General features: G+C 38.2%; 1 protein-coding gene across 8 annotated transcripts in view; it reads left to right on the top strand.

Annotated features, from left to right (window-relative positions):
• The first annotated feature begins 6,549 nt into the window (after nt 1–6,549).
• Nucleotides 6,550–24,026, top strand: part of ABLIM3 (actin binding LIM protein family member 3) — a 3,936,655-nt gene continuing 3,919,178 nt past the window's right edge. For 6 of the 8 annotated variants that reach the window (XM_044069211.1, XM_044069207.1, XM_044069212.1 and 3 more), the window contains exon 1: nt 6,550–7,285. In XM_044069211.1, the coding sequence (XP_043925146.1) occupies nt 7,276–7,285 (10 nt within the window). In that variant the 5' untranslated portion in view covers nt 6,550–7,275. The remainder of the gene's footprint in view (nt 7,286–24,026) is intronic. The other 2 variants (XM_044069209.1, XM_044069210.1) reach the window with 1 other exon arrangement.

Genomic DNA, 24,026 nt, shown 5'->3' with positions numbered 1-24,026 from the left:
TCCCACCAATATTGAAACAGTGGCAAAATGATTTTAAAACAGGTCATCTTCAAATGTCAGAATCTGTCTGAAAACCCTTACCCACAGGATCATAAGGACAATAAAGAGGCAGTCTCAAAGGAGAAGCAAGATATATGACACTGAGCATGAACAGGCCATTTGAATCAGCTATGTGCACACACACACACACACACACACACACACACACACACACACACACACACACACACACATACACACACACACACACAGACAAAAAGATAGATAGATAGATAGATAGATAGATAGATAGATAGATAGATAGATAGATAGATAGATATTAGAACAAAAATTAATGATCTTTTTTGGTACCAACAAGACTTTGAAGTTATCAAAAGATGATTGAATTCAAAAACATGGCGATGATTTTCATGCTGTCACATAAAGCTTACCTTTAAAACAATACATAACGCATATTATCTATATCTATAACTATATATATATTTTATCTGTATAGATGGTTGTGTATCATTTTGTCAAGGGTCGCTTTGTTTGCAAGAAAAAGCAGCAGGTTAAAATAACATAAAGTACTTTTGACTGAATAAAAATTTTGTTGAAAAGTGAATTTTACACATGAGAGTTTTTGGAGGTGTAGTTTAGAAGATTTTGAGTGGATTGTCAATACCATTTGTCATGTTGTACTCCCAGATTTGTAGAAGTTTGTGTTTGTGCGACTGGTGTGTGACCATGGAGTTGGAATATATAATTAAGGGAAGTGTGGTAGGGTGCATTGAGGCTTGCCCCATGCCAAAAAAGTTTTTTGTGGTGTAAACTTTGTGTAGGTTTTCAATGAAATGCATTTTCATTTAAATGTACCTGCAATCAAATGTGCTTTCAGTGATATTTTATTCAACCATGTGTACCGCAGTCAAAGCTACCTTCAGCGAAATTATATACAATCATATAAATACGTCTTTCTATATAGATATATGTAGATATATCTATAAATGTATATTTTTTATCTATTTATCTCACTCTGTCTCTCTCTCTCTCTATATATATATGGGTTTTAGACAAGTTGTTGAATGTCAGCTTGCTGAAAACTGAAAAACACCAGCACAGCTGATCGAACATCATGTGCTCACTGTGTTTCTACCAAGATCATGATACAGTGGCGATATGGGAATTTTCCCCTTCCTCACTGTAGTGTGATCTCAGAATTGGTATTTATAATTAACATGGGCTGATGGGGGGTTGCAAGGTCAGGCTTGCCCCCCCCCCCCAAAAAAAAAAAGTTTTTCTTTTTTTTTCAGTAGGCTGATGATTGACAAATTATGTTCAATCAGTTGTCTTTCAATAGACTGAGATTTAAACCATTTGTTTATCAGGTAGACAGAGGAGAGTCACATTCCTTAGTTGGGCAGGGTTTAGCATGCTATCTTATCCTAGATACTAAGTGCCCCACATTCAAATGAATGGCATCAAATACAATGGGCACAAGAAATATAAAAAAAGGCATTTTATATGTCCAAAGTGGTTTATGATTGCTGTGTCACCAATTAATAAATTAAACAATATTCACTACCGAGTATTATAATATTGTAAACTGGCATTTTGGGGTCAACATTAGGGGAATGAGGTGTATAATTTTACAATGTCTGAATTTTTTGTCTATATTACAAATCTGAACACAGAAACTTATATGGTTGATAGCATGTTCAAACCCGGGAATAGCTATGTTTATTATTTTAGGGCATGATTGTATAGCAGCTGCATATGAAACGTATATAACACACATATAAAATTCAATACTGTTATTACATATAATATTTAAGGAAATGTTAAAATACAATATCAATTTTTTTTCAGAATATATGGAAGGTGTTGAGAACTACTATTAAAAATACCATGAGACAGACAGCATTTGGACCACAGAACAGTTAGAGGAATAAATTGCATGGTTGAAATGTTGGGTTCCACAAACGGGTTTACGTTCTACATAATAAAAAATTTAATGGAAGGCATGAATGTTGACAGTTTACTGGCTTGTAGTGTGACTCAAGTAAAAAGTAAGACTTCTGTGTCTTGACAACAGTTGATGCAAGAAAGAAGTCGTATCTTTGCAATGAAGTGTACAGACATAGCAGACAAGGAGCTAAATATCTGTCATAAGAGGCCTGGAACTAGTAACATTATGATGTCCTTGGAGGGAACAGTGAACTCTTTACTCTTCAGGTAAGAATATTTATTTACTTGTTTGTTACGCAGGTGGATAAACTGGTCTTAGGAGCCTTTCCAGACATTATTTAGGCAATTAGGAATCAATACAAAAATGCTAATATTAATCCAGCTCTTAAGAATGATTAAGTTTGTTTGGCGATGATAAACAGAGGGCAAATGATGGCAGCTTTGACCACTCATAGGTGGAAAATAGTATTGTTACTTCTGAACTCCTTCAAAAGATTCTGATAAGAAGAAATAAAGAACATCTCATGAAGAAACCCAACTAACTATCTTTCCAAGGATAACTACATTCCTTCCCCAACTGACAACTATATCATCTGATGACATTCTGGAGGAATTTACCAACCTTTCATATCCCATCCTCTCAGCCAAGCATCCCAAGAAAGTATCCTTAGCCTCTGAGAATACATTCCAGCATATTACTTGCGTCTATATTACATTATCGTACGATGTAAATAGCGAACGCTATTTCATCGTACCAATAATGTCTAAAGCACAAAGTATCGAATTCGCTGCTCCTCAAAAAAAAGAAAAAAAATTAAACACAAAGATAACCCCCCTACTTAAATATACCAACTCCGAGATCGCACCATAGTGGAGGAAATGGCAAAGTCCCGAAGACGGCCCACCGATTTTTTTCTCTTGGGAAAAATGTTGATGTTCCGTGTCTTCGCTATTTTGCCATTTCTACAGTATCGGATCAGCTAAATAGCTTTCGCTATTTAGTCCATTAAATACGCTAATATAGACCCTATTACTTTAATAGTATAACAAGGAAGCAATGTCTAACCTGGTAGCACAAATCCCACTTGACTTATCTGTTGGTGCTGATAATCTCTACCCATGGTTCCTATAGTACTGCCAAGACTACATAGTCACCCCCCAAGAAAAATTCATAGTCGTCTCATTATCCTACTAACCCACATTTACAACTTGTGTCTCACAACAAATACTATGCCCTCAGTCTGGAAATTTGGACTAATCAGGCCAATTCCAAAATAACCTAAGCCTAAGAACACCATCCACATTATGCCCATCTCCATAATTCGAACACTAGCAAAAGCTTAAAAAATCTGACTTATAACCAACTCATCACTTACATGGGAAAGTATCACCTAATTTCCAACAAGCAGCATTTATTCTGGCTGGGGAGAAGCACAATGGCTGCACTTTGGACCCTGACTGATGACATCCCTACCAACATGATCAGAGACAATCCAACTGAACCTGTCTTCATTGATTTAACCAGAGAGTTTGATACAGTCGACCACACCATTCTTGTGAATCACCTCATAGACATCTGTATCAACCATCAGTCTTCTCAATGGTTCAAGGATTTCCTCAATGGCAGATCTTTTCAAGTCAAAATAGTTTCCTCTCTCACTCCCAGCTCTCCCCTTCTTCATTAGGGGTCCCACAAGGCTAAGTCCTGTCACTGTTCCTCTTATCTGTCCTTATCAATAAGTTATTCCTCTATATGCAAATGAAATGGTAATCTACAGATAAAGCCCCTCACATCAGGATTTTTATCATTAACTTGGGACAGAAGTCCTTGAAATAAACAACGGGCTTACCGTCAGAAGATTCGACTTAAGTCAAAAAACAAAAAAAAAAATAAATAAAAATAAAAGGTTTTCTAATTGTTCATCCACTGTCCAAATTACAGGCCAATTTAACAACCTTTTTGAGAAAACAACCTCCTTTAGATGCTTTGGCATTTGGATTGATCAGTCACTCAACTTCAAAATCACACGTAAACAAACACATCCAGAACCAGCAGTCTAGGATTCTGAGCTCATAAACTCTCACAATTTCTCTCTGCTCCTGCAAGAACACCCATATGTAAGGACATCTTAGTTGCACAAGTAGAATATGAATTACCAGTATTTGGTTTCACCTCAAGCAAAAATATCACTATACTACAGAAAATTTCCAAAAAAATCTGCCATTTCACTGCCAACTCCCCTTGTAATGAACACTAGTGCCTCACCCTTACAATAGCCAAATGGTTATCAGAACAAGCCAGATCAAACCTCGCCCTAAGATCCATCCTGTTCAAACTACTGCACCAAGACACTCCATCTCATTCAGCACTTAAACTCACTGAGGCTGCAACCTTAGAAGCTAGGCAGTAGCAGGTCTCATTACCAGACATAACTAACCTCTCCAATTAGTCCTACGTCTGACCCTAGCTTAAACGTTACTTGCAAGCAAACAGCAAATGCCTCAATACCAGCTGTTGTTGTGTCTTTCGGCTTTTCCTGGTTAGGGGTCGCCACAGCGGAACTCCGGTCCGCTAATGATTGGCAGTAGATTTTTACGTACTGAGTTACCAGCTCTGACGCACAACATTCAACGAAGGTATGCCCATTCACGCATGTCTCCACACAGAAGACGCTCTAGCTGAGAATCGAACAGGCTCTCTTACTGTGAGGTGACAACGCTACCGCAGCACCACCACCGCAGTATACCTCAATACCAGCTGTACGATCACATAAATAATCCAACAAAAAATGCACACTTGGCTACCCACACCCATTAGCCCACTGTTATATGAAATGATTTACTCTGTAAACTTATGTAAAGCCATATTATCTATTTTCAACCACCTACATATTCCTAGTTCTAATGTATCTAGTCCCTACCCTTTATTTCTTCATATTTACTGATAGAACACAAATGCATCTTTCACTTTCTTAAATGGTTACCCTTCCACAGATTCAGTAATAATTTCATTCATTCCCGTTGTACCATATTCTTGAATTCATTGTGTAAATACCTTTCCATGTACTCCTTTCAAATGCTATATTTTCTTATTTATTGTATTTTATTTTACATTTATTTACTGAGATAGAGCACTGCTCAATATTGACGAATTTTTAGGCTCAGCTTGGGTTGTAATTACAGACCAGCAACAGGTACATTTAGTAATATAATGTCATTTATAATCAAACAAATTCTACACACATTTGTAGTAACACAATTATTATACACCAGTGAAGCTAGCGAACTACTACATAATGAATACCGTGTGTTATTAGAAGTCTTTTAAACATGAATTACAGCACAGTCTGTGCCTTGATAATTTATGTTCTGATATAATTTATTTGGTATGAATATTATAAATTGGAACAGACTAAAAACAACCATTTCTTCCAGTTCACTTGTTAAAGATAAGGGACCATTTCCTTACATACTCAGCAGAGTCAACTGGCAAGCTAGTCATAACCATTAAGGATTTCTAGTGTAAGAAAAACAGGAGCAGACCATATATATGTGTGAATGTATGACTGCATCTATGTTTATGTGTGTGGTGATGATACAGGGGAGGGTGGAGTGGAAATCAGGGTAGGAAAAGAGAAAGGACTATAAAGCAGATGTGACAACAGTAGGAGGAGCCCATAAACCAGGTGAAGAATGGGGCCATAGAAATAAGAGAATCCAATTGCACGCTGATTTGCTTATCTGTATATTGGCTTCTTATAGAAGAACAGTGCAATTTTATTTTACATATGGGAAATTCTTGCTGACTCCAAGGTAATTACATTAATATTTGGAAAATAATGTCCTCTTTGTTCTGAATGGTTTTCAAGTTTTTTCCCTTACAAGCCATCAACAGCTAGCTGCCTGCATAAGATAAGGTAGGATCATAGGATGTACTGTCACCTGAATCTTAGAAAGGAAATATTAAGATTTGTAATGAATAAACCTATGGTTAGCTCGTGCCCTATTTAGAGTGGTTAAGGCTCTCATTCAGAGTTGAAATTGTATTGAATAATGCAGTAATACTGTGAAAGCTAAATGTAATGCAATTTCTGGATAAGGCCGATGGAAAGGCCTCCTTTCTTCTGAACATGAAAATATCGCATTCAAAAGTAACTCTTAGAAGGGTATTCCTCTGGTGAAAAGAAAAGAAAGACAGTGAAAATAAACACAGGGTATTTTAAATCTGCTCCAAATGTGTCCATTCTCACGAGTGGAAAATAAGTGTCTGATTCTGCTATTTAGCATGCCTTCCAAAGCTGACTTCCTAGCACAGTCCTAGTATGGTCTAATTGGCATAAATAATATATTTTGGATAGATTTGATGTGGATAATAAATCAAATGCATGGTAGCAGACACTTTCCCAAAGAAACTCAGCGGATATTTTCGTAACCAGTCGCAAGCAATTAACCCGGTGATCCCCTTTTCATCCTTTAGCACCTGCAAAAATTTCACAAGCTCATTGCAAGAAGCACTTTGGCCAGTAGATGGTATACAAGATCACAAAAACGAAACAATTACTTTGTGCCAATATGTTTTCTTCCCCGTTTCCTTCAAGAAACAGTGCCCGTCAACCACTGGTGCTAAGGGGTTGTAGTGCCACACTTGTGTGCTTTTGCATGCAGTAATATTACCTGTTTCCTCTCCAAAGCGCACATGCAAGTCAGTGTTTACACTACCCATCAGGGCTGCTTCCTGACGTGTACTTACAGACAGCTAGAGCTTGGGGATGTAGAAGCTCTACTTAGTAGCCTGCAAACCTGCGCGACAAGCACAAGCTTTCAAAGACCGTGCCTGTGCACTGTGGACAGGCTCTGGTAGGGAAAGCAGGCATCTCCATTGTAAAATCTCCAAGCAGGCATCTGATGTCAGCAGCCCTCACTCTAAGGCTCTCTCTAAGGCTCTCATCGGTCGCGTAAAGAGCAAGGGAACACCCTCTCTTGTTTTAATTGTTGCCAACCTCTTTCTCTGTCTTGTTCTTGCTCTCTCTCTCTCTGTCATAAACACTTACAGTTCTCAATATTTGGATTTTATGCTGCTGGTGACCTACGAAGGCCATACTTGGGAGCTTTTGTGTTGCAAAGGATAGCTTAAGGATCCGGACTGTACTCGGCTGTGAAGGGAGGCTATTGCTGGATGCTAGTGCAGAAGGGTTTATGAAGATCCGGTGAGCAGTGCTATCGGTAGGACACGGGATTTAAGGAAACTGGTCAGCAATATAGGTGAAGAGGATATTGGTACATTTCTCCCCAAGGCAATACCTTGAATGAAAGGTAGAGCACAGCATCATGAACTCAGGTGAGCTCTCTTCAATGCAGGCTGTCTTCCATGGAAGACGTCTCATTTGGACAATCCAGTTTAATAGCGTTGTTTCTGTGACATTTAGGAGAAATGCATGTTTTTATTTGTAACCGTGTGTGTGTACTGATGACTGCATTTACATTTCCTCTCTTGTTAATAAAACAATTGGAAAATACAAAAGACGTTCAAGGATGTCCTGTTGGGGCAGGTACCCCTGTGCAATTCCTGAGCATTAAAAGGAATTCCAAGGGGCTTCCTCGCCATTGAGCCACATAGATTTAGTCAGGAGGAAAGCGTCTTGCTTTATATCAGAGGTGGGAATCATTATAATGCTATGTGAAAGCTGATCAGTACTGGGGTATTAAGTCTAATGCTTCCTAGTTTGCACAGTACCTCCCCTACCGGCATTTGCTTAGCTAATAAAACGCACTCCTGCTGCCTGCTGTCAGCCTAGTGTTCTACAGGTGCACGTACAAACAAAAACAAAGGGACCAGCCGTGTGTGACACTACATACCCTAGGGACTCTCACTGGTTCTGGCAGTTTGGGGACAAATAACCAGGGCGTCAGCACAAACTCGTTAGATCGACTTTTTTTTCAGATGATACTGAGAAGTAAACGTGCGAATGTGTACTAACTGCAATTTTGCCATGTATCGGTTTAGTACAGAGTTGCTCACAATTTCATGACTTTGGAAAGTGCGTGCTTTGAAAGGGGGAGGGATAGAAATATTGTTGTAAATTTGTCACTTGTCATTTATTAATTTTTGTAGAGTGTACTATTTCATCTGTGATTTCCATAGCCCTGCAATGAGGAACCCAGGTGTGTGTGTGTGTGTGTGTGTGTGTGTGTGTGTGTGTGTGTGTATTTTTGTTCTGTAGTGACGGTCAATTATCTTGTGCATTTACTAGCTGGCTGTAGCAGCAGAAAGACCCAAGTAATAACATCTGTCGTTCATAAAACTAAATTGAAAACAACACTACACATGCAGTTAGCCTAATATTGACTCTCAGCAACTAGATTACAGGAAAATAAAGCAAACAACCTGTAATAATTTTAGGACGTCGTTTCTACTGAAGGGGCCCCTTATTTTGTATTTCAGTGATTTCCTCTCTCGTCATGAAAGATGTGTATAAGTGCTGCGCTAAAGTACTTTAGATTATCTGTTAGGTGCGTCCTTAATATTTCTGCAAACAACTTTAGGGGAAGACTAGCTACACAGAATGTAGAAATGCTGTCAGCACATTGAAGTTGTACTTTGTTTTATGACAGTTCTGTGGTATTTCACCAAGTAGTTGGTGGTATACAAGCAACTAACATGAAGCTGGTATACTGAGTCAATAATTGCTCCAGTTTATATAATGACAAATTTATGGATATCTGACATAATAACTGACCATCATATTAAGGCAATTATTTTAAGAAGGGGGAAGTAGTGATTGATATTTTTTCTTATAAATTGTGTGTCTTGATATTGAATACAAAGATGATGTGCTTGGTGCCTACAGACTGTAAAAACGAATGCTTTTAATAAATATACTGCTAGAGTTATCTGATGCACTTTGTAAGTTTTCTAAGATTTCTAAGATTTCATGTTTCATGTGGTACCACTCATGTCCCAAAAGACTCACAGCATATTGTGCTTTCATTTTATTTTTGTTTCATAATGTCAGTCCCTAACTTGCTCAAAATATGTTTTGCTTTCCTTGGCATTTTATATTGCATACCATCAGGCAGAGTACCAGCTTTATTCACAGTTAAATGTCTACCGACTTTCTATGTTTTCAGACTACCACTGTTATTTCTAATATATTGTAGACTTGCCTCTCAGCAGAAAGGGATGAAAAACTGAAAAATGTTGTTTCATGAACATGCACATTAGCTGTTCATTTTGTGATGGCATCACAGTAACCTCCATAGTGTGCATTATTTTTATATTGCATGACTGGCGAAGTAAGTGTAGTTACAGATTTCTAGGTGTCTCCTCTTCCCCATTCTGACAAATGTGAAAGTCCTCACAAGACGTCAAACTCAAAGTGGGGAATCAAAGTCATCACAAAGCTCTGGCTGACTTGACTCTTACCACTGAGAAGTGTTAAATGGTTATATCGTACATCTCAAATTCTCTGCTGAAGTATTCTGGAAAAAAGTAAAAAAATAAACAGAAGTGTGGAGCAAAGGCAGAAAAGCTGGGGTGGTTTGTAAATAATACTCTAATTTAAGTTACTCATAACAGATTTTACAATAACATGCATTTCTGGTTCATTTCATTCTCTTGATAGAAGAGTATGGTTAGAATTAAATAGTCTTGCATCTCAGCAACTTTGCTGTAACATTTTTGAAAAAGCCAAAAATAATAGTTGGGACAAAGATCCACAAGTCAGGGGCAATTTATAGATATAATATAGGAAACTGTTTAATAGTTGAGTCTGTTAAATGTTCTATATATCTAAACTTTGTGCATACTACTTTTTGAACCAATGTAAACTTGTCACTTTCTCTCTCTTTACTGTGCACTTCTGGGCTAAACCTGAAAATGATACATTTGGATCCACATTTGATCCCGTTTAATTAATGAAACTTGAATAAAATGTGCATTAAAATGAGCCTGTTCATTGGACCAGCCCTCCTACCCAATTATCAAATGAATAAATAAATGATGACACATTTCATTTACTATGTTGCCATTGTTTTTAGTGGTGTTAACTCCATGGTATGGGATATTGAGTTGTACACAATTTTTACTGCACGAATCAGAGAGCTAAAAATATTTATTTTATACTATATACCTATTTGAACTTTGCTACAGTATCCCTTCTTGATTATTGCTTTTTTAGTAGGGCATTGAAATTCTGACTACTTTCACCCTTGATAATGCTGTGGGATGATTTTTCTAACCATTTTGGACGGGAACTATTTTTTATTTTGCTCTAGCCTCCTAAGACTTATAAACTTACACAACTCTACAAGATTACTTTTAGAAATACTGACCCTTCTGGATTATCTCCATTTCAAAGCAATGTTTCCATGTGTTTTTAAAGTGGTCCTTGAAATTCTGTCTGTCTTTACCTTGGGTTCTTCTACTGGACGACTTACGGACATTTGTAAGTCTTTTTCAGTTCAAAGTTATTTTTTGTACTGGTCTCTTAAGAAATACTATATTCCTAAATATGAAAATACGAACAAGTACCTATACATACCTGTGCCTCCTTTCTCCCCTCTGTCAGTTAAATATTAGATCATTGTCATATTAGTTGCATCTATTCTTAACCAATGCTTTCATATTATATTTAACTTGGTATGATTATTTAAACTTATAGTCTTTTGGACTTCTCAACAAAATTATTTAGATGTTTTTGTAGTTTTTGAAGACTGAAACATTATCTTAGTGTTTTTGTAACACTATGGGGCTTTTCTCTCTGAGCCTTGGCTGAAAATAGGCACCTACCCAGTTGAACTTTCCAGGTAATCCAATAAGCATAGCATTATCGCTTTCAGGGAGCAGAGAGTCTCTGACATGTATAGAATGACTGAGTTAAGAAGTTCAAAGGTATGCCTCATAGTCTGATTAGACTATTTTTTTTTTGGGGGGGGGGGTGACAAAACATATAAATGCCTAACTCTCTTTAACAGAATGCAGTTATAAATAAAACATGTTTTAATATGCGTTGTAGCAGCATCTTGAAAATGAAGTGCAGTTTGTTACTATTCATTAAAGCAAATGCATCTTTCTGAAGACTACCTAAATATGATAATAAAGCAAAAAACACTCCTCAGGGTAAATGTCTCACTGCAAGTAAGTTTGATAAATAATCCAAATGCTTGGCTTTTTTTGTACTATCTAAAATATGTTTTCTTTATTTTTCATCGTCTTATCTAGTCTATACTTCTCAGTCATCCACATTTTTGTCACATGTTTTGGTCTGCTCCATGTAAAATGTGTATGTATATGTTTTATTCCAGCAACTTTCTTATGTTTATAAGAATCAATACTTAAAAATTGTCCCTTTGTCCCAAATTCTTGAGAAAACAGGTTGATAGATATGAGCCTCTCCAAGCAATTCTGTGATAAAACTTTTCTTCTGTTATAAAGCATCTTATCTTAGGTTGTAAAAGAAAAGGCAAAATATTGTAGATCCCCTACCCATACTTCCAACCTGTCTAGAATTTTGTAAAATGTCTAGGTTTTTACTTCATGTTACACATGAGTTTAGGGTGAGAAACTGTACTGTAGCCTTTAGACAGGTCATGGAAAAAGGCGAAACATGTTTGCCTGAGTCCCTGTTTTTGTTTCTGGTGTCAGTGACTGACAGTAGAGCAGTAGTTGTACTGTATGCTGGGTGGAAGCCATGTCAGGTGGATGTTAAGAGCTGTTCTTGTAGGAGATAGTGAGGAGTTGTTTACGAATACATCTTTTGTTAAAGTCACATTTAGTCAAAGCTAGACAAAATAGCTCTGCTACAAACAAAATGCAGAATTTTCCAAAATACACAAGAGCTGAAAATAGCACTACAAGTGTTTTTTGGGAGGAGGGGGCTGAATTATATACACTAATTCTACAGATGCACCAACTCAGAGATGGGAACATTTCTTAAAAGAGGGCATCAGTGCTGGCATACAGACATCACACTATCAGTGATTTCCCGCAGAAAAAAATTCAACCTGAAATACATGCACAACATGTTTGTGACAACATGATTCTGCCACATGTGCGTTCTACTAAAGGAGACAATGTCGCACTTGTTTGCATTTAAGCTGAGCCTGTTTTATGTACACTAGTTATTGGTACAGGGTAGGGGAATTGGGGCTGTTTGCAGTCATCTGCAAACTTAGTTAACCAGAGCTCCTTGTTTATAGACTACAGATTAAAAAAAATAAATGCTAAAAGAAGGTCTTCAAATACTGAGCACTCGGGATAGGACTGGTTGCCTTTATGCTTCTTGGTAAGACAATTGCCATTGACACTATGAAGATTCTATGTTTTAGACAGTCTGCTATCCATCTTACCATCATCACTAACCCCCTTTTTTCCCCATTTTCCACATGGGGTCAGGGATCATGTTAGCTGTGACCATCTCCTCAATTCTGCCTTCTTCAACACTCATGCCTGACTATCGCAGATCTTCTGTCACGCAATCCATCCTCCTTTGCTGTATGCCCTCATTTCCCTGACCTTCTTCCTGTCTGTCCCTAATCGTCTTCATCAGATTGTCTTCTGCTTTTCTGCACATGTGCCTGAACCACTGTAATCTGTTCTTTGATCTTTTCTGCAATTGGAGTTACTTTAGCTTCTGCTCTTATGTCCTCATTTCTTCATCTTTATCATATCTGCTGTAACCTCATCTGCTGCTTTCCCTGACTTCATTTGCCTCAGTGCTATTCTTGCCTCTTCTAGGATGGACACCTCTTCTCTCATTGTAGGCTGTGTCTGGGGCAGTACAGCTTCTATGGAGTTTTCTTCATTCAGAATGTGCTGAAAGTACTCCTTCCCTCTTCCTTTGATGTCCTGTGTGCTGGTGAGCAGGTGTTTGCTGGCATCCCTTATGAAGGGTGTCTATTTTCTTTATCTTTCTGTCTTTGTCTTGCCACCTTATACAGTGTCTTTGTGCCACCTACTGAGTCACTTTTCAGAAGCAGATAGAGTGCCTCTGATGCCCTTTTCATTGCTATTGCAACTTCTTTCTTAGCTTCTTTGCTAGCCAACCAGTATACCTTCCTAGCCTGGTCCAGACTTTTATATCTTCCACTTTTTCCTGAACTGCTTCTTCCTTTCTTTTTATGACTTCCTGGACTTCTGTATTCCACCATCACCTTTCCTTATGAAAAGAGAAAGGCCTCCACTTTGGAATTACTGTGCCTGTATGATTCATTTTGATACCTTTCTCTGCCTTGTTTCTTATAGTCATAGTGAAGTTGGAGTTGTGATGTTAGGTGATAGGTATACAAATTTAGCTGTCCATATATTTGGCTGGATGTATCTGCTTTCTAAGAGCCTTTGTCTGTATTTTTGATGTATGTAGGTTGAGAGGCATGGTGACCTCAGTTTGTTTAGGTATGTTTTCATAAGTTGCTAGTGACACGAAAGGGGACTGGTAATGGGCTAGTATGTAGTATATTATCTTATTTACATTAACAATGCATAGAGCATTTCTAGGTCATTATTTCACTGTATAAGCCCAGTTATGATGGAGCTCTGGAGGTATATAGATAACCCTGCACCAGCCATGGGGACTTTCAAAGTAAAGAATTTGAATGAGTAATAGGCATTGAATTTGGGCATGAAGGGTGTGTTCTCAGCACACAGGATAGCATCTTATGACTCCTAGCTTATCTGCAAATGTGACACAGTCACTTTAAATCACTTTTATCCCCTGTCAAATAAGGTGAAAAGTTTGAATGTAAAAAAAGTGATGTTGATACTGGAGCACAATGTTTTAATAGCCAGTAAGCAACCAGGAATAATCCGCAACATGCACACATCCCAGCTACAGAGTGGTACCATCTAATCTGCAGTAGGTATCCTGTCTATAGTGGCTAACTTATGAGTAAATTCCCCAGCTCAGTGAATACCCGCAGTTACTTCAGTGTGTTTGATTGCCTCAGAGTGTAGAAGGATGAAAAAGAGCATATCTGCAACTGCACCATCTGTCTACTACAGTTGTTTACTGTATTATAATTATATTAGGTATCAGAAGATGTCAAGACAATCCTATAGGATAGGCTTGTAAAGGCTCCAAGGCCATTAGTCTAGTACACACCTATGAGAAGATACCTTTTAGTGTTAACTATCTCCATGAACATTGTATTAGAGGTCATTTATCTATCTATTTATCAACTGAATGTATATTGCTGTCTTTTCAAACATGATGTCAAAGCATCTTTAGGTGATCTTTACACATCCTCGAAAACCAGTGTCACTCCAACCCTGATAGTTGACTAACCAGACTGCGCCCCCCTCCCCTTTGCAGATTCCTGGATCCACCACTGATATTACTCTAATTCACTTAGAACATTAATAGAGTAAGTTTTGCAACAACAAACATTTCCTGAAGAATAAAAAGTAAAAAACAATGTCTGGCATTATTGATAGACTGTAATCCTCAATGATTTACCAGAAAATCAGTAATTTTATAAGGGGCAGGAGAGAAATATGAAGCACAATTGGGGACATTTGAGAGGTATGGTCCAAGTTTATCAGATACATATACATACACACACACATAAATATGTGTATATATATATATATATATATATATATATATATATATATATATATATATATATACACATACACACATACACACACACGGATTCATTGGTATATACTAGGCTAACAACCACCAGGGCATTTATAAGCCATAATCCAAACATTGTTTTTCAGGCTTTCTATGGTTGAATGCTTCTAGTTAATGTGATGCTTTAACTTAATGAAATAGACTGCATATTATGACTTGTCTTTTTGCTTGAATAAAAAATGGACTGCATATTATGACTTCTCTTTTTTGCTTGAATAAAAACAGTCAGATTTATATAAATGTCCACATACAGCCATACAATGCTGAGCACCACTCAGTATTTCAAATGGGAGCAAGTCATTAGTTTTGTGCAACAGATTTTGTTTGCTCCACTAATTCACATGAATACAAACTCCGCCATGCCAGACCCCAGATGCCATCCTTAGAGACTCCCATACTAGATAGATTGCCTTGGCTTGACCCACATCAGAGGGGAAGTCCATTTTCTTGGACAGCCCTGCATGCAAGAAAGCTTCCAGCTCCGTCTTGTCGGTTCTCAGGGTTTTCTCACCCACATACATCCATGTGAAACAGGGCCAGGAAAGGAACTATCATTCTACATGTTTTAGTAGGGCTTTAACTTGGCCCACATCCAGCATGTCAGCACTACATCTGTAGGTTGGATGAACAATGTGGTGAAGCCTCTGGGGTTATGCTTATCATAGGACCAAAGGCAGACATGTGTCGTCAGCCATCCTGCACACACAGCCTGGCAGTTGCTCTGAAGCTCAGATTTCATCAGTGCTCAATGAATTATTCACCCACACAGGAAGAATCCCACCCCCAGGATAGCCATGTCTATCCTCCCTGCCAGCTCTGTCATGTATCCATGCCACTAATCAAAATTGGGTCACATGGCCATGGTCAAGGCTGTATTTGTTTATGTTACCATGCTGGCTTTAGCATAGTATTATATTTTAAGACAAGAACTTGACCATTGTTTAGATCTGTTTGCCATCTAAAACAAAACATAACATAAGCAGGGTCAAGCACAAAGTATGTAGCCAAATAATAAAGTTTAACCTAAGTTGCATTAAACAAGCATCATATACTGTGCATTTCCAGAGTTTTGTTACTCTGTGATGTAGTATGGAAATCATTTATCTCCTAGCAATAAATAAGGCACAATATTTAACAAATCTTAGATAAGTAGAAGAAAATTATACAGCTCTGTTCCATAGTTTAATAATCCTGTGACAAAGCAGTTTAGGGAGCATTCCAAAAATTGGGCATGAACAGTATAGCACTTCTTATGATCTATAGGAAAAGTGCACTAATTGTGCAGTGAGGGTCGTCAGACATAAGGTCAATGGTAGTGCAGTGGTTTCTGCCTACATTTAAGCAGTACCCACAGTGCTTTGTGGTTATTTAGTGCTTATTGTGCAGAGTAGTTCAGCATCACGTGATAAAATTTATAGCATTAGACTAGATGCTCAGCGGTGTTGTGTAACCTGTTGCCCACTGTGGTATAAAAAACTTGCAGTGGAAATGCTGTAATACTCTCTGTGGTAAACAAGAGAATAGCTCTTTATGCTGTATATTGGACAGTGCACAATATAATGAGGTGACTTAAGGCACTCTTTCTTCAGTTTCACGTTATTGAAGAGCTGCAGCATGCAGGTGGCTCTATGACATTTAGGTATTGTCGCAAAAGATTACAATTGGTAAGAATCACAAGCATTCCAAAAGAAAAAAAAATATCCGAAAACATTTGCTACACAGCAAGCCCCATACTCCATCTAACATGAGGCTTGTTTCCGGCTATACCCCTGCTAATTATTTGTAACTGCTGCAAGATTGCTGCATTCCTTAAAGAGGAGAAGGCTGATAACCAAATTCCACCAGTGTCAGTAAATAAAGGGAACTCTAATACATGTACCTTTGACTTTTATGACCATATAGCTGTTGCAAAAAAAAAAAAAAAAAAAAAAAAAAAAATATATATATATATATATATATATATATATATATATAGAGAGAGAGAGAGAGAGAGAGAGATACTTGAGCTTGCTGACTGTGGACAACAGGCTGTCAGACTTTTCATCTGTAATCCATGTAAAGATTTCCTTCTCTGCACACAGGCTTGTTGAATGTCCATCAAACCCTTAAAGGGTAAACACACACTGACTAGATTAACTGCTGAGAAGAGTCACTACTTAAAGAAAGTCCCGACTTGTGTTATGAAATGAATCAGTACTCAGCAGAGTCCTTTTTGTAAAAAAAATACTGACTCTTTACTGTTCCTCACTCTAAACTTTAAATTCAAATAATTTTCCACAAAACTAATTTGCTTTAACTCCAAATAAGACCATATACATACATATATATATATATATATATATATATATATATATATATATAAAATTATTATTTTTTTAATCTTCAAATGTTATGAAACCAAACATACAATGAGGGTAGGTCCATTTCCAAGCACAGTCCACATGCATAGTGTGTTAATGCTTCAGGCTAGCAGCCGTCCTAAATATTTCTTCTTATTATTCAAACTCATCTTAAGCCTTTTTTGTACACATAGGGCATCCACACTATGACAGCCTTTACAACATTATACAATGTTTCCACACCACATAGTCTGATAGTAATTAAGGTTCTGGAGAGCCTACTGCAGTGTTAATGTGTGCACGTGTGTGCGTGTGTGTGTGTGTGTGTGTGTGTGTGTGTGTGTGTGTGTGTGTGTGTGTGTGTGTGTGCATGTACATGTATGTGTGTGAGAGAGAGAAAGAGAGAGAGAGATCTTCACTTTCCAAAGCTTTACTACATTTCTACAGGGCAACAATCCTGTACAGTATAACATTTTACATATCTTCACTGAAAAACGGTTGCCGATATTACACAGCATAATACTTTGAATCACTGATAATATGTATATATATATATATATATATATATATATATATACACACACACACATATACACACACACACATGTATATGTATATATATATATATATATATATATATATAGATAGATATAGAGAGAGAGAGAGAGACATGGTAGTGAACTGTTGTTTTTGAATTAAAAATTAGTCCTTTTCTTGAATTTGTCTCCACAGGAACAGTGGACCATTTATCTGAATCTCACTTGAATGTGCATTGCATCTGGACCTAGTGTAGCATGATTATATAGTGGCAAGAGTTTATAGCTCTGTGTTGATGAGGTGTGCCATTCCATTGCTGAGTCTCACCTTTCTGACCTCATACCTGGAACTTAGTTTTCCATGATTGTCATATCTGGTTTATGTATCATGATTATTTCATGGCAGCTCCACAGAGATTCCCTGATCTTGTCACCTTGTAAACATAATGCTGTAATAGTACACCACTCCACCATGACTGTACTTTATTAATTCTTTGTTCAGAAACATTAGACATTTTAGGAACTCAAGACTACATACTACTGGAATGTGGTCTGTACTGATTATTTTGTATGTTGCCACTGAAGTGCTAGTCTTACTGCATTGAGATAATGTTATAATGAAGTCTTGACAGCATATGCTAATGCAAAGTGCAGACCTTGGTGTATTGTGAATATAACTCGATAACGGATTTTGGTATACTGTAATGTATCAGTCTGATATAAATAATTAGGTATAGGTCTGTTTTGCAGAATAATTTTAATGCTCTGTATTATTTGTGTCACGTGTAGATGGTTCAGCATAGTAAGTGTATCCTTTCAAAGTATATTGCAGCACAATTAATCGTCTCCAACAGAAAAATGTTAGTGCAAAACTGCAGAGTGGTAGGGCCTTGATATGTTTGCCCTGCACGGTACAACTTTAACTTGATGTAATAAGAAGATTTTCTTTTAGATGGGTGTGGTGAGCACACTTGTTGACATGAGGTAATAACAGTACTGGTATGAGAAAAGTTTTATTTAAACTGGATATATGTCAAATGCAGATTGAAATTTCTCATTTTGTTAAGTAAATGTAATTGAGTGGCACATTAATTGGGCTTGCTGTAGTTGTTTAGTTAGGCAAACTTAACAGACTGGTACATTTTGGCTTGCTGCAGGGTATGAGAAACTTCCAAGTAAATCAAATAAATGAAAGTTGTACATTCCAGTTGTTTGGTAATGTATATCATCTCAAGACACTCTGTACACTACACTGTCACCTATTGAGATTCCTTTCATCACCATCTCATTGCTTTTTTAATTAGTTAGGTAATAAATACAGTACACGAATGCCACTAACTGTGTATTTTCCTGTATACAACATTCTAAATACATGATTTATTTGCGTGATATGCTGGTGCAATGGATAGGGACTGGCTTTAAAAATACTGTTACTTTCCTGATTGAGAACAGCCTTTAAGCAGTTTGACCTTTTAACTCGTCAGCCCAGAAACAGATTTGCATGTTAACTTCAACTGCTGGGACAGGCATACTGCAAGTGTTTATTTTTTCACTTAATGATTACCATGCAAGTTTGGTAATGAGGCTTACATGTTATGATTATGCCATTATGTCAGGACAGTAGCTGACCTGATGAGATTTTTGGACACAGCATTTTAAAATATTGTTTCACTGTATAGATGATGTGTATATGTGCCTGTCTGTCCACGCATGTGTCCATTAAATCAGCATGAATGTATATGTCAGATGGTAATAGCTATGGAAAGTTTTTCAGTGTTTCTGAAAAAGGTGACAATATATGCTGTAAAAAAATCTTCATTTCCTGGCAATGATATTTTCTTATAGCAGAAACAATGTACATTCACTTTCTGAAGTTAATTATTCTTCTGCTTTTAAAATGTGTTAAAATTATTTTTTTCAGGATCACACTATATGTAACTGAAAAGCACGGAAATAAAACTCGAGTGTGCTAATTGTACTAAGCTCATTTGCAACTCCTTCATTGAGTTAGACACCATATTTAGAAACAATTGTTTATAGTTATTTGGGTTGTGACTATAGCTAAGCTTTATATGATGGAAATTCTTGTGTTTTAAGCAAATATTAAATATGGAAGCATTATAAGGTTAACAAATATTTCAAGTGAGCAGATAGCGATTGCTAATTTGTTGTAATTGGTAATAATGTTGCTAAGTGAGTTAGAATAAATCAGATGTTTGTATGTTGGATGTGTGTAGGAATACACCAATAATGAGCCCCTATACGTTTTACATTATAGGATTAAACACTTGATGACATTTTGCTGAGAGGCTCAAAGGAATTCTGTCAGAAAAGCCTACAGTTTTTCCTTATCCTTTGTTTGACTGTATTTATTTACTTTTTACATACAATGAAACACCATCCTAATTGGCTGCTGTGCTGCCCCTTACAGCCCAGCATGTTTTGGAATTTCAGAATTAGCCTTTCTTAATCACTCTCCTACTCATCACAGACAAGGTTGTTTTTTTCTATATATGCAAAATCTGGCAGAGAACCTTTTTTTTTTGCCTTTGTGGGCTTTCTATTTTATTAGAGTGCATATAACATGTTGCAGATTCTCAAAACAATATCAGATTATCAAAACTATATTAATAATACTTTATCAAGATCCTGGGGAGAAACTGCTTTTTTTTAAACTTAACATATTTGTGTCCATTATAAGCAGGCAAACTATGCCCAGTTGTCAATAAGTTACTACTGTCATACATTCTAAAACAAACACACCAAGAGGAGAAAACACTGAGAGAAGAAAGGAGCCACTTTTGAGACTAAGTATTTTTCCTCTGTTTATTTGCTAAGTTTTTCTGCATAGCCGCCTATTTTTAGCATTTTCTGGCTTGTTAAATTTGATTTCTGCATTAGTAACTGTATTTAGAGCACAACCTAGAGCTGTTTACTGAATTTCCTGCTTGCACTTATTTTTAAAATAGTTTTTTTCTCAAAACTTGCATTTTATCTGTCTTTGGCCTAGCACTCTTGTGTGGGATCATTTACTGCACTGTTATAACTTGTTGATACTTGTTAACCTCTGCTATCTCTGAAAAAACAAAAAAACAAAAAAAATCTTGCTTTTTTCCCACTTTTTAAAAAAGTTCAGTAACAGGCTTGCTGTTCTTGAACTGTTTGTAAGTTTCTGTGAGGCCATTTTTTTGCTTGGGCTAAAGGAAAGTCTCTCTGTTGATCAGTGGCAGTGAAAAACATTGAGCAGCCTGCCTGCCAATGTGGGAGTGGTTACTAACTTGAAACTGTAATTTTATTGGCCATTTTGGCTCAATTCCAAAACTCCTTCATCTTCCTCTCTTAAAACCCTCTTTTGCACGTTTTTGTGCGTTTTTGAGCATAGCGCAACAACGGGCAGCGCCGCCTAATTGGGTTTAAACTATTCCTGGCTCCACAAAGTCTGCTCTTCACTTTTTCCCTTAGAACTGCTCTATCTCTCAATTTAAACACCATCTTCTCATTCTAAGGCCCTTCACTGGTCCAATTAAGTAATCCTACAAGTTAGCACTATTAAATCATAAGCACTAATTACTCTTATACTCTCTACGATTACCCTGTCCTCTATTGGTCCATCTTAAATTCAGTTTCCCTGTTACTCTAGCATGTCCAAATATCAGTCAATGGTTTCCTCTCCAGTCCAGCTGGTGAATCTGGGAATTTTGAGGCAATGTTACAACTGTCTCATGTACACGGACAACCCTCTCCTCCTCCAAACAGGTTCAAATATATGTGAGAGATGCAACTATTTAGCCAAACTGGAGGCTGAGCTCTCTCATCTTAAAACTGGTGTAACCAGTCAGGAGGAGAAGGTAACCTCACACAACACAATTCCAGTATCACATAGTCCCACCACATCAGCGAACCAAACACATAAATACACAAAAACATACTGGGAGGCTCTAAATAAAAATCTACCTAAGCAACAGAGACCTCCAAAGCAGACATCCAAGCAAACGCTACCTCAAAACAAAACACACACAACACATAACCCACAAAGTCAGTGTGCCAAGCAGCCACAGCCCTTAAGGCTGAATAACACACCTGATACTCTTGTTATAGGTGACTCTATTGTCAGACACACTGACGTCCCGCTCACCAGGCTGAATAAAGAGAAGGTCATGGTGAGCTGCCTGTCGGGTGCTAAGATCTGACACATAATGCAAGCACTCAGGTCACTCCAAAGCAAACACAAATATGACTCAGTCATTGTACATGCTGGTGTGAATGACCTGAGACGTACCTCCCTGGACTACATGAAAAGAGACATAGAGGAGCTCTCTGATCATGTAGCCCAGGCTGGTATGACCCTGACCTTGAGCAGCATCTTACCCTCACCTAGAATGATGCCACAGTACAAAGACAAAATGATCGATTTTAACAATTGGCTAAAATTTTGGTGTCATTCAAAGGGGATCCAGTGTCTGTCAGCCTGGGATGACATGCTCGACAAGCCACGTTGCTTCGCTAGGGACGGCTTGCACCTGTCACCACTGGGCTTTTGGATATTGGCAAAGGCTCTTGCCACCCCATAGTGCCTTTTTAGGCAAGGCTCAAAAGTCAAACCCACCCCCATAGACAGTACAAGGAACAAGAAACTAAGGGTAATGCTGCTAAATGCCAGAAGTCTTAACCTCAAGATGCATGCACTCGAAGCTCTCCTCAGTATGGAGAACATCGATATCTGTGCAGTGACAGAAACCTGGTTCAAGGCTCCAGAGAGCACCCCAGCACTACCAGGCTATACCTCGTATCATGCTTTTTGCCCCCAAAACCCAGACCAAACCACAAAAGGAGGGGGAGTTTCCATATTTATCAAGGATATCCACACCTCCAGGTTAGTGGCATTGCACGAAGTATCGGAGACCATCCATGTGCAACTAACAGTGGGCAAGACTGCTTTTCAGTTTATAGCATCCTACAGACCACCCTCTCAAAGTCAGGAATCCCATTCGGCCTTCCTGAAAACATTGGAGAGCATGAAGATCTCTCCGAACACCATTATATTGGGTGACTTCAACTACCCAAACATTGACTGGGAGCACTACTCAAGCCCCAGCACCTTAGCCCAAAGATTCCTGGAAATTATAAACTCAAATGCTATGGAACAACTAGTCACCACTCCCACAAGAGGGTACAACATACTAGACCTGATCATTACCAACATGGGGACTCTATGCTCCACACCAGAAGTATATCCCTCATTGGTAAGATCAGACCATAAATTAATTTCACTGGATGTCCACATCCGACACCACCACCAGCCCAGAAAACCACAGTGAAAAACTTCTCAAAAGTGAACTTCTCACTTCTCAAAACCGAAGTGGAATCCTTCAAGGCCCCAGGGCCAGTGGAAACTACAGCCCAAACTGCAGAATCCTATATAAATGTACTCTACGGACATCTCCAGGAATGCATGGATCATGCTGTCCCAAACAAAACCAAGACCCAATCATCCAAAGGCAGGCGTCCAGTCTGGTGGACCCCTGCCATAAATAAACTGTACAACAGAAGGAGGAGGAAGCTACTACATGATAGAGCAAAATCCCTAATAGGGAAGGCATCTCTGATCAGTACTAGCAAAAATTTACGATCCCTCATAAAATCCTCCAAGGCCAGCTTCGAGAGAAAAATTGCACAGGACACCAAAGACAATCATAAGGCTTTTTTCAGTTATGTTAGAAACCTGGGATGCAACTCCCAGACTTGTTCTGAGTTGATTCTAAATGACAAAAAATACACTGAACCCACAGACATCGCCAATATCCTGGCAGACAGGTTCAGTGCAAACTTCTCCACCCCCCCCCCAAAAGAGCAAGTATCTATCCCGGCAGAGGGCTGCCTCCCAAACATCTCAGATACTCAGGTGAAGGCTGCCCTCATCAAAGCAAAAAACACTGCTTCCATGGGACCAGATGGCATCCCAGGTTGCGTCCTACATGAACTACAAGAGGAACTAATCCCTCAAATAAAACAGCTATACAATCTCAGCCTCACTACAGGATATGTGCCCACAGAATGGCGTACAGCAACAGTGGTCCCACTCCACAAAGGTGGAGCCTCTACGGACCCTGGAAACTATCACCCCATAAGCCTGACTAGCTTAGTCTGCAAGGCTATGGAGAGGATCATCATGGAGCTCATAAACAAAGACATTGGGGACCTACAGACACTAGATCCTACCCAGTTCGGCTTTGTCAAGGGCAGATCCTGCCTTTTGAACCTGGTTGACTTCTTTGAAACAGTCACCAAAGCCATAGATGAAGGGAAGGTAGTCCACACAGCCTATCTGGACCTTGCAAAGGCATTTGACACAATACCCCACTCGGGCATCATAGATAAGCTATCCAGCTTAAATATAAACCCCTATGTCACAAGATGGGTCGCAAACTGGCTCAAAGACAGAACCCACAGAGTGAGAGTTGTTGGAGCCATGTCAGACTCGAAACCAGTCACAAGCGGCATCCCACAAAGTTCTGTTCTGGGACCACTCTTGTTCGGTATATACTTTTCCGAGGTACAGGCAAATGTGG

This window comes from Protopterus annectens, chromosome 4.part0 (genome assembly GCF_019279795.1).
Source record: "Protopterus annectens isolate FY-2018-M chromosome 4.part0, PAN1.0, whole genome shotgun sequence".
Lineage (NCBI taxonomy): Eukaryota > Metazoa > Chordata > Ceratodontiformes > Protopteridae > Protopterus > Protopterus annectens.
Note: the sequence above shows the minus strand (reverse complement) of the source record. Positions and strands in the feature narration are given on the sequence as shown.